The sequence below is a fragment of the Triticum aestivum genome, chromosome 2A (genome assembly GCF_018294505.1).
Source record: "Triticum aestivum cultivar Chinese Spring chromosome 2A, IWGSC CS RefSeq v2.1, whole genome shotgun sequence".
Taxonomy (NCBI): Eukaryota; Viridiplantae; Streptophyta; class Magnoliopsida; order Poales; family Poaceae; genus Triticum; species Triticum aestivum.
The window spans coordinates 684,095,414-684,105,752 of NC_057797.1; the positions used below are offsets into that span (position 1 = coordinate 684,095,414).

The following is a 10,339-nucleotide window of genomic DNA, read 5'->3' on the forward strand; positions in this document are numbered from 1 at the left end:
TTGACACCCCAAAAGATTGTACTGTTTGCTACTCACACAGCTTAAACTTTCAAATGCAATTAGCGTTACTAGTAAGTGTGTACGTGCAACGCACGTCTATTTAAACTAATAAGTGTGCACATGCAACACACGTCTATTTGGATTGACACACTATACTATAAACTTAATACAAGACAATGTATTCATAAATTTGAATTTTTTCCTATAAAATACACAATCTCTTATTCCCTACTCGTACAAACAATTTGAAATATCGTTTCTCCTTAATCAACATGTCTCTTGTATTAAAAGACCACCCAGTGTTCCCAATGTATAAAACTCAAAATTATTTAGAAGATTTATCATGATCCTCCATATGCACACATTTATGCAAGTATAATTATACATGAAAATGTCACTTAGGACAAGCTAAGGAACCGTTTCAGTGCCAACAAACTCCAGTCAAGAATTATTATTACAAATTGAGTGTCAACCATAATAGTGGGAAGAGACCTCTATGGTTTGTTGAAAAGAGGAAGCCATTGTCAGATAGAAAAGTGTAGAGATGTCTTGACTGCATAGAATCAGCTGTGAAACAAGACAAAAAAATGCTAGTTGGACCATCCGATTCTACTATTGCACACAAGTGTCGTAATGTCTGGAAGCAAGAAAAGTGACTTATTTTATTATGAAAATAGAACATGTAAACCAAATAAAAATTACAGTGATAAATTGCATAATTATACTTGTTGTTCACTGGACAAAAGTATTAACACGACAACTTGGAACAGTTACTTAAGTACTACACATTTATTTAAGGGCTCAACATTCTAAAATTTTGGTAATATAACAAATACCCTCTCAGTTCGTAGTAATAATGATATGAAGATAAATAATTTGGAAATGGTCTTCAACATGCGTAGGCTACCACTTGTAAGAATAACAGTGGCAAAAAAAGGCCAACAAATGCCGGTTTAGAAACAAAAAAAACTGCAGGCATGCTTCCAATTTTAGCAACTCTAGTGGATAAAACATACCTTACCTCTCAAGTCAGGAAATAGTCAAATGAAAAAATGTACTTCTTATAAGTAGTAGAGATGAAGTCATAAGGATCATGATTCAAGATATTCGGAGAAACATGGTTGCTCTCTCTGTATAATGCGAACCCGTCACCTCTACCAAAGTGGTCTTGCGTAGTATGTAATGCAGAGTGCAATAATGAAATAAAATGAATGATATGAGAATTTACCATGACCACAAAATATTCTATATTCGTCATCATAATCAACATGCATTTTTTGCTTCTCTTGTATGTGGTCCAAGTTTTCTATCAGAAAGCATGTTAACTCAACTGTAGATAAGGACGGTATGAAAATGCTCATGTAAAATTACAATTGCCATGTATCTGTTGAACAAACAAATACACTTATGCAAACTTCAGGTTTTTTTTAGTAAAACTTATGCGAACTTTATTTATTTTTCACTAAAACTTATGCAAACTTCTGGGTTTTTTTCCATGTAATTTCATGACTGCAAGTAAAGTCTTGGTTCAGCGAATTTGTCTGTGAGTTCACTATATAGTCGTGAGTTGGCCATGTAATAACCGGTAGTCAGTATTTAAAAAACAGGGATGTCTGTTGTAGGTACGCGAAAATCAGTGAAAAAATAAAGAAAGAAAGAAGGCATTGGTTGCCTGAAACCCAACTGTGTGTGTTCCAGCGCGCCTCTGTTTCTCATTGCCTCATCTCTAGTTCCTATAGTTCTAGATTTTTCACCACCGGCGAGGTAGCGATGACAGTAAAAAAACAACACTCGGTGCTTACTTGATTAGTGCGTGCGTGCGGCGCGTTCACGTGAAGGCGAGCGTCTCCGTCATTCAGGCCTACGAGCGGCCGCGGCGACCGTGTCCTCGGACCAGCTGGGTGGCGTTGTCGATGCAGGTGAATCAGTCGTCCAGCTTTGAGGCGGCGCCCTCCATGCACCGGGGCGCCCCCACTTGATTTTTTTGGCCCGCTTATACTGGTCCAGAATACTCAGCGTTGCCCCCATTTGAAGGGCGTCGGCGGTGGGTGGTTGTCAGCGTGGGTATTGTGGACGGAGCTGAAGTTGACGCGGATGCCGGTGGTTCCCGGAGAGCATGCCAGGACGTGGACGAAGTCGTTGCAGTAAGTAGAAAAGTGACCTGGCCTCCAGGCAGAAGACGAAAGCGGCGACGTCACGTGTGTGTTCGGAGGAAGCCGCGGCTACTCCTCGCATGTCTCCCACTGTGGCTCGCGTGGGTGGTGGGCTGGTGACGGCAGGCAACTCGCGATCGCGATTCCGAGACGATAGGATGCGCTTGCGATTAGTTTTCTAATAATTAGATGCGTTCATGATTAGTTATCTAATAGGATTCATCCGTGATTAGTTTCCTAATAATTAGATGTGTCCACGATTAATTTCCTAATAGGATGCACGCGTGATTATTTTTCTAATAATAGGATGCGCCCGTGATTAGTTTCCTAATAATAAGATGCGTTTGTGATTAGTTTCTTAATAATTAGATGCGATCGTGATTAGTTTCTTAATAGGAGTGTCCGTGATTATAGTTTCCTAATTGACCGGACATGGACTTTCATATTTTGCTCCGCGGTGGAGTACGGTCAGTCAATGTAAATTGCTAAATGCACACAGAGAACAAATTAGATTAAGGCTAGCCGTTAGATTGAGTTTAGTGGGACTAATCATGCGGTGATAATGTATCCATGTACGTTTTGTGGGGTGCACTTAAAAAAGATAATGTTTGCTCTTTTATAAGTAGTATAGATTGCTGACAGTGTAGCGCTAGGCACGATATCAAGTGTTTCCCGGGGAGAATATCACATGATACCATCCTTTAGGTGATACCTTCATGTTATTTAGAAAAACAATTTAATTGTTTTAAAAAAATTCTAAAAATAATTTTGGGTGTTCACATCACATGAATGTACAATCCCTAAAGTTTTCGGGTCCAAATTGGAGATATCTCTTGAGCAATAAAAAAGACAAATTCAACATGAATAGTGTTAGAAAAGATAAAAGTCAAAACATCACTATTCACATCCAAATTTGTCTTTTTTGTTTCTTGATGTCTATTTAGAATTTGGACCTGAAATTTTTAAGGTTTATACATTCGTGCAATTTTCATAATTTTTTGAGACATTTAAAATTGATTTTTCTTAAAATGATATCATGATATCACCTAAGGGGTGGGATCATGTGATATTCTCATGTTTCCTAAATGTTGGTTACAGCCGGACATAGCAAATATGGCTCCCTATACGTCCGTGGGTGTGTCCAGGCGCCCCCATAGTAAATATTTGGGTTGAAGATGAGATGCCGGTCAACCCAAACGTTTGAGTCTCGTTTAAGAGGCCCGTCTGGGATCAAAAAATCATGACTGATCAATGACCGGGCGGCCGGCCCGAACGTATGAGGCGGATTTGAGAGGTCTAACTGTAGATACTCCTACGAAATTCTTCAGCACTGAAGAGCGTCGGTTTTTATTTCACTCTCTGTGTCTCTAGAGAGAGAAAAAAAGAGTCTATTTTGCTCGGGTGGGGAGCAAAACCTAGGCGGAGTGTCTCTAGAAAGAAAGCGCACACTGCAACAGTTTTCCCCCAGAGCGCCGCCGTCGAAAGCGAAACTCGCCGTCGCCGTCACCATCGCCATCGCCGTCGAGCGGCCATGGCGCCGCCGCGGCAGGACTCCCCTGAGGGTTTGGAGGTGCAGTGCGCGGGGTGCGGCGAGACGCTGGAGGTGGACCCGGGCCTGACGGAGTTCATCTGCCCGGACTGCGCCACGCCGCAGTCGCTCCCGCCGGAGCTCATGCCGCCGCCGCCGCCGCGGCGGAAGGCGCTGCCCCTGCCCCGCGCGGCCGCCGACGTCCGGGGCGCGCGGCTCCCGTGCGGCTCCTGCGGCGCGCTCCTGAGCGTGCCCGTCGGGCTGGCGCGCTGCGCCTGCCCGGTCTGCGGCGCCGAGCTCGCCGTCGACACCGCGCGGCTCCGGCATTACCTCCTCTCGTCCGCTACGGCGGAGGGCGCCGTGCCCGTGGTGCCACTCGGCGACCCCTCGGCCCCACCCATCCTCCAAGCCCAGCAGGTATGCTATCGTCAAGGTGCTATTGCAGTTTCAGGCGTAGTTCAGTTGCTAGTATGCCTTTGGTTGAGAAAGGTGGAAATTTGTTCTTAGTGTTAAACAATTTCACATTTTTACCGAACGTTGATATGTGTTCACCAAACTGATAAACGATTTGTTTAATTAGTTTATTGTGAACAGTAAATCTATTTCCAGTTTTCCACACTACAATATGTAGCTAGGGTCTATCTAACAAAGCTGTTTTACTTCATATCAATTGAAATGTTGAGCTTACCGGCTATCTGTAAGTTGTATGCATCAAAGGATAGCCCATGTGTGGAACTGGAGCATTTGCATTTTCAAGGCCTTCCTTATGGTTATGCCCCTGTGTATGAATGAGATGGGGGTAGGGAAAAAACATGCAAACGGGTATTCGGTTGAAATAAAGAGTTCTTTACTTTGGTCAATCTTGGTAGATTTGAGGAGTTGTAGGTGTTACAGGCTTTCAGCCTGACTAATAAATGTGTAGATTGCTAGATCAGTAAAGTGATGCACTATGAGTGGAGAAAGTGTTGTTGCAGAGTGCAAGGTGTTCCTACATGCTTGGCACCCAGCTTGTGTACGAGTCGAGAATGGATGCAGTCTGAACTAAACCAATTTTTTTTAATGATTGCCAGCTTATAATCTGAGCCAAGTTTTCTTAGTATGAGCTCATTACATTACATTGAAGCATATTATCATTGTTATTAGAAGTATGCTACACTTTTGTATCTAAATTAATAGTGTACTTTTTTTGTGCTTCTATTGCAATGCAGGTGCGGCAAGAACATCCTAATTTTGGGATTCGTGCAGGACTTTTGTGGACAGATCCTGATAATCGGACAAATTGTATGGGACAGGTACAAACAAATCAGCCAAATCAGCTTATTCCAGAGCAGGCAGATCTGGATAATCCTGGTTCTACGATTGAGAGAGGGGAGGTACATGATGTCAGTGGGGAGGTACATGATGTCAATGGGATTTTTGCTAAGCGGACAAGCATGTATTCAGTTGGCCCTGGAATTGTTAGTCCCGAAAGGAGACATGAAGAGCCTCAAAATCATGACCGCCATCAGGCGCAAGTTCAATCTTCTACAACACGTATAAATTGCAGAACTGGGCGATCTACTGCCCCCCAAACTGTAAATATAGAAAAGAGGCAGCTGCTCACTCCCGATCAGACCATACAACAGGCAGAAAAACAGCCTTCTTGTCGTGCAATATGTACAGAGAAGGCTCATGCAGAGGATGCAGATGGGGTGATTCATGTCCAGGAAAAGCAACAACAGCGTGTCAGCCAGGTAAATCATACAGAAGAATTATGCACTCAGGCGGCCAATGAGATAATTACAAGGGACAACAATGGAACGAGAGTCGGGTATGCAGCTTGCAGTGATGCTGCATTTGCAGAGAGGAGGAAGGTGCATGAAGCAAATGACGCTATAAAACAGGTGCAAAGAAAACAATCTGATTCAACGGTTCATATGGAACCGGAAAATGAAGTGATCCATGTAGAAAAGGAACACTCAAAATCTTTCAGTTGCAGAACCCCCAAGCAGAAAAAGAAGGGTTTGACAGCTGCTTCCAATCCAGGCCTTCAACTTAGGCGCAGCAAACGTTTGGTGAAAGATTCACCTGCTTCCATAGACCAAGAACCTGTTCAAAATGTGTTTCTTGAGAGTCAAGAAGGAACTTCGATTAGCCACATACCAGCCACCGTCAGAGTCAGTGAACCAACAGAAAGTGATTCTGATTCACTGCATGCTGGTTCTCCAGAACAGAGTGAACCAACAGAAAATGATCCTGATTGGCAGCATGCTGGTTCTCCAGAACAGAGTTTATCGGACTCTCCAGATATTGATAGAATCATCAACAATATAAAGCCTAGTCCACCCCCTCCCTGTGAGATGCATGAACCAAGCTCTAACAAGTTAGACAGCCCTCATTTAACTACACCAACTTCTAATTCAGATCTCAACTTGTCCGATCCCGAGCAGTTTGCACGTAATTACATCCCCCTTGAGGTTAGGAAGGCCCTTCCAGCGCTGAGATCTAATTCATTGTTTGAGCATACCATGTCCCAGGCAAGCTATGGCGAGGCAAGCCTGCATGATTTAACTGATTCAGAAGGAGACGACCCTTGTAGCCCGACTCTCCAGAATGTTGGTAATTTGCGCCTTGCCCTTCACTCATATTATCCTGTGTGTGCCATTGTGCAGAATTAACCTCCTCTAAAGAGGGTTCCTTTTGAGGGAACATAAATATAAGCAATATTATTACAGCAATGATAAATAGAGTTATGAAATCAGTAAGCTTATATAGCTGGTGAACTCAATGTTACCTTTTCTTACATTTTGTTAACATTTTTGCTAAAGCACATCTAGATGTGCCATAAGTATTGCACATCTAAGTCATATGTCATTGATCTTACATTGAGATCCGTGTGAATATTTTTTTCTCTTTTTTCTTTTTCTTTTTATGCTTGATTCACTCACTTAGATGTGCAATAACTAGAGCACATCTAGATGTGCCCTAGACACACCCATTTGTTAATGCTTAGTCATGCCAGAATGGCAACTTTATCCAAGTTTGAGTGGATCCATCACATCGAAGGGTTTGCTATGAGAGGAACTTGGGACGTTAAACATTGTTCTTTCTACATGACAGGACACCAGGTGTTTGATCTGTTGTTGAGAGGTAGTGTAAATAGGAAAGATAATAAGGATGTGATTTTATCTGAACCCAGTTTAATTTCCAAATGCTATTTATTTCCTTATTTGTACTCTTCGATATTTAGACCATGAACATGTACTTTCACGTTCTCCAGATAAATAATAGCGGCCCCTAAAATTAAGCTGCATAACAAGGGCAGCTGAGCAATGGTGGTGCTTGTAATAGAGTAACTTTGCTGTTCGGTGTAATCAGTTGTATTGGAGGATCAGAGTTCAATTTCAGGTCATAATGAAACTTTGGGTTCTTGGCTCACTGGCTAGTGGCTAACTTCTGGACTTGTGCGTCCAAAGTCAAATCGCAGAATTTAAACAATATATTTAGGGTCTCTTTGGATTTAACGCATCTCAAAAGAAAAGTGATGCCTTTGGAGAGAGAAAAGGATGGAAAATGAACAGGAAAAACAGAAGAATGAGATATAACATATCTCAGACATAAGGAATTAAGAATCACGCCTTTGGATCTCAAAAGTCAAAATATTAGAATTTTGGAAGTGATGCCTTTGGATGCTTTACAGAGAAGGAGATAGGGGCATGTGCTGCTGTGTTCAACTCCAGCCAGGCTCCCAAAACCTTATATCGCAGAAGGATACAATTTGTTTCCTTGGACTGGTCATGCATAGACAAATGAGCTCAAAATTGAGTAGTTTTACTAGGTTTATGCCAGTTCAAATTAGGTATCACGTGAGAAGTATCTGACTGTCTTAACCAGACTAGTTCCCTCTTTTTCGTTGACTGAACCATTTGGGCCAGGCCTTCTTTATCATTTATAATTATATGATAAGTTATAAGACTCTAGGCAATTTACCATTTCCAAGCCAGATAGTGTCAGATCCTGCATACAATTCAGATACTCCTACAGTTATTTTGGTTGTTCGTATATCTGATTTGTTTTTTCAAGCAGGTACCAAGAGAAACCACAAACGTCTCCGTTGTGGTCTGAAACTCAGTCTTGAGGTGTGGACCTTGCCTAAAGGTGTGCGCATACCGGTTTCATTGAACACTTCAGGTGAACCTGTTGGAAAAGCGGCAGGCACCCTAAGTAACTTTTTGTGTGCAATAGCACGAGATGGCGTATTGGCACCGCTAACATATCATGATTGGAGGCGTGTTCCGGAGAAAAACAAGAATATAATCTGGCATATTGTCAAGGTATAAATAAATATTGCTGTTTTTTTTGTGTGTGTGGCTGTACCTCTTCTTTAATAGCCTTTGTTTATTGGTGTAGCTCAAATTTGACATTGCTCCGGTTGGTGAGTTATGGATCATGAAGTCCTTAGGAAAGAGGTGGAGGAGTTGGAAATCTTTCTTGAAACTACAACACTACGATACTCATGAGACGGAAGAGGAACGCCTTGCTGATCGAAATCCTCGTGTTCTCAAAGAACAGTGGCAATTTCTAGTTGCATATTGGAGTACTGAAAAGGCGAAGGTATTACTGGAAATTATACTTTCGTGTGTGGCTGAGCTTGATTTGCAAGTTTTACGCTTGTTGAATTATTGTTATATTTCTCTCTGATCTCAGGCCGCAAGTGCTCGCAGTAAAGCTTGTCAGTCAAATGTGGTCGCTCATCATACTGCAGGAACAAAGAGCTTTGCAAGGATAATCGAGGAGGAGGTAATTCAAAGTTGCTTCTGTTGCTTTCGCGATCGATGATGTATTTATTGTGTTAATTTGTGTGCGCAGAAGCAAAAACGGCCTAACAAGGACGGGCCCAGTGTTGAGGATCTGTTCATAATGACTCATACACCCAAGAATGGGAAACCTATGAAGAAGGCAACAGCTGATGCCATTGTGAGACACAAGAAAATAAGCTTACTAAATGAATTTGTTTTGTGGATCGTGCACATAAGAGCTGAAGTTCCGTTGTATGTGCAGGCACGACTTCGTAAGCAGGTAGAGAGTTCAGGAGGTGATTCTGCTGCACATGACTCCTCGAAGGTCCCACGAGGGAAGGCAGTCCTGCAGGCATCCTTCAAGGAAGCCATGGAGGCTAAACGCAGAGCTGAAGACGAGGCATCGGCGCTGAAGGAAAAAATGATGGCAATGGAAGAAAGCCAGAGAAAGATGCAGGAAGATTTGGCGAATATGAAGAGTGCAGTTAGCGCTATACACAAGACGGCACCAACTGGTGACTTGCAAGGTCAACAAATGCACAAAAAAACGCCTGTTAGTAAAAACTCTCAAGACGAGCCAACAGGTGGACCATCGTTTCCTCCAGGTTTCGCAAAGGTAATGCTCCTCTCTAGCTACAATGCTGACTGGCTCATTGCAGAACATATACAGCCATTTACATAACCTGTATCACCGTTATGATTCAGAATCCGAATCCTTCACAACCCACGCGGCGTTCAAAACGGGCCAAGCGCTCGTGAAACTTCATCGATATGTTGATGTCCCCTGACGTTATGATCATTTGACACCACCTCGTCAGCAGCTTCGATCTTCACTCAACATGCAATGCATGTCAACGGATCTAAGAAATGAATGAGAAAGAGGGCGAGCCTTTAGCTGCTTGTTCATGTGTAATCTTTTGTCTGTTAGTTGCTGACTTGTTGTAAACTGTTGACCTTGGATCATGATATTGTGCATATTATGTCATGACATGATTTATCTTGTACTCTCTCCGTTCCTAAATCTTTGTCTTTCTAGAGATTTTAACAAGTGACTACACACGGAGTAAAATGAGTGAATCTACACTAAAATATGTCTATATACATCCGTATGTGGTAGTCCATTTGAAATCTTTAAAAAGGCAAATATTTAGAAACGAAGGGAGTATCATTGTACTACTTTATTTATTTGTGTACTTTGTGCTTCATCTGCAATTTTCATTGCTCGTTACTGTGGGTCTTTGCTTTCGAGTTCCTCAGGGTGCTAACGGTATTCTCAAAACGGAGATAGTAAAAGTAATAGAAGGGCATGTACAACGGTCGATAAGATATTCTTATCTTGAACCTTGCATGTAACTTAGAGATGATAAAAAAACATGTCTACAATGGGATATTTTTTAACCTTATCTCAATAACTAGTTATTTCTAAAAACATGTTGACACATATTGTCTTAAGAGATCATCTCTTAAATAAGAGAAGACAAATTTTTTTTTTGATTTCTCTCTCCTCCACCTCAGCATTTATTCTACGTGCCACTGCTAAGATAGCACCATTGTACATGCCCTAAGTATTTCTAGAAAATTACAACTTTGACCATTGAACTTTACTACATTTTTTAATTTATAAAACTCATAAGAAATGTACAATGTGAAAGCATTTATAGATAAACTCACATGTACATGATTTTCTAACCACCATATAAACAACAAGTTATAGCTTGGTTGAAAGTTAGGTTCACTTCTTTGCTAGCATTATTGACATGCCAGCGGTTGGTGAGGGTCTCAGATCCAACGAAGGCCCTCAAATCCTCCCCATATGTCCGAACATGGACAGATCAAACACCCTCATTTGTCCAGATTATAAAACTCCTCAAACTCGTCCA

The 10,339-nt window shown here is 41.9% G+C and overlaps 1 protein-coding gene across 1 annotated transcript; it reads left to right on the forward strand.

Annotated features, from left to right (window-relative positions):
- The first annotated feature begins 3,555 nt into the window (after nucleotides 1-3,555).
- LOC123190227 (uncharacterized) lies at nucleotides 3,556-9,463 on the forward strand. The gene is made up of 8 exons (XM_044602837.1): nucleotides 3,556-4,098; nucleotides 4,890-6,279; nucleotides 7,747-7,994; nucleotides 8,071-8,274; nucleotides 8,368-8,460; nucleotides 8,530-8,637; nucleotides 8,722-9,075; nucleotides 9,165-9,463. Exons 1-8 carry the CDS (start codon nucleotides 3,685-3,687, stop codon nucleotides 9,216-9,218), a joined length of 2,865 nt encoding a protein of 954 aa, XP_044458772.1. The 5' UTR covers nucleotides 3,556-3,684; the 3' UTR covers nucleotides 9,219-9,463.
- Nucleotides 9,464-10,339: the final 876 nt, after the last annotated feature.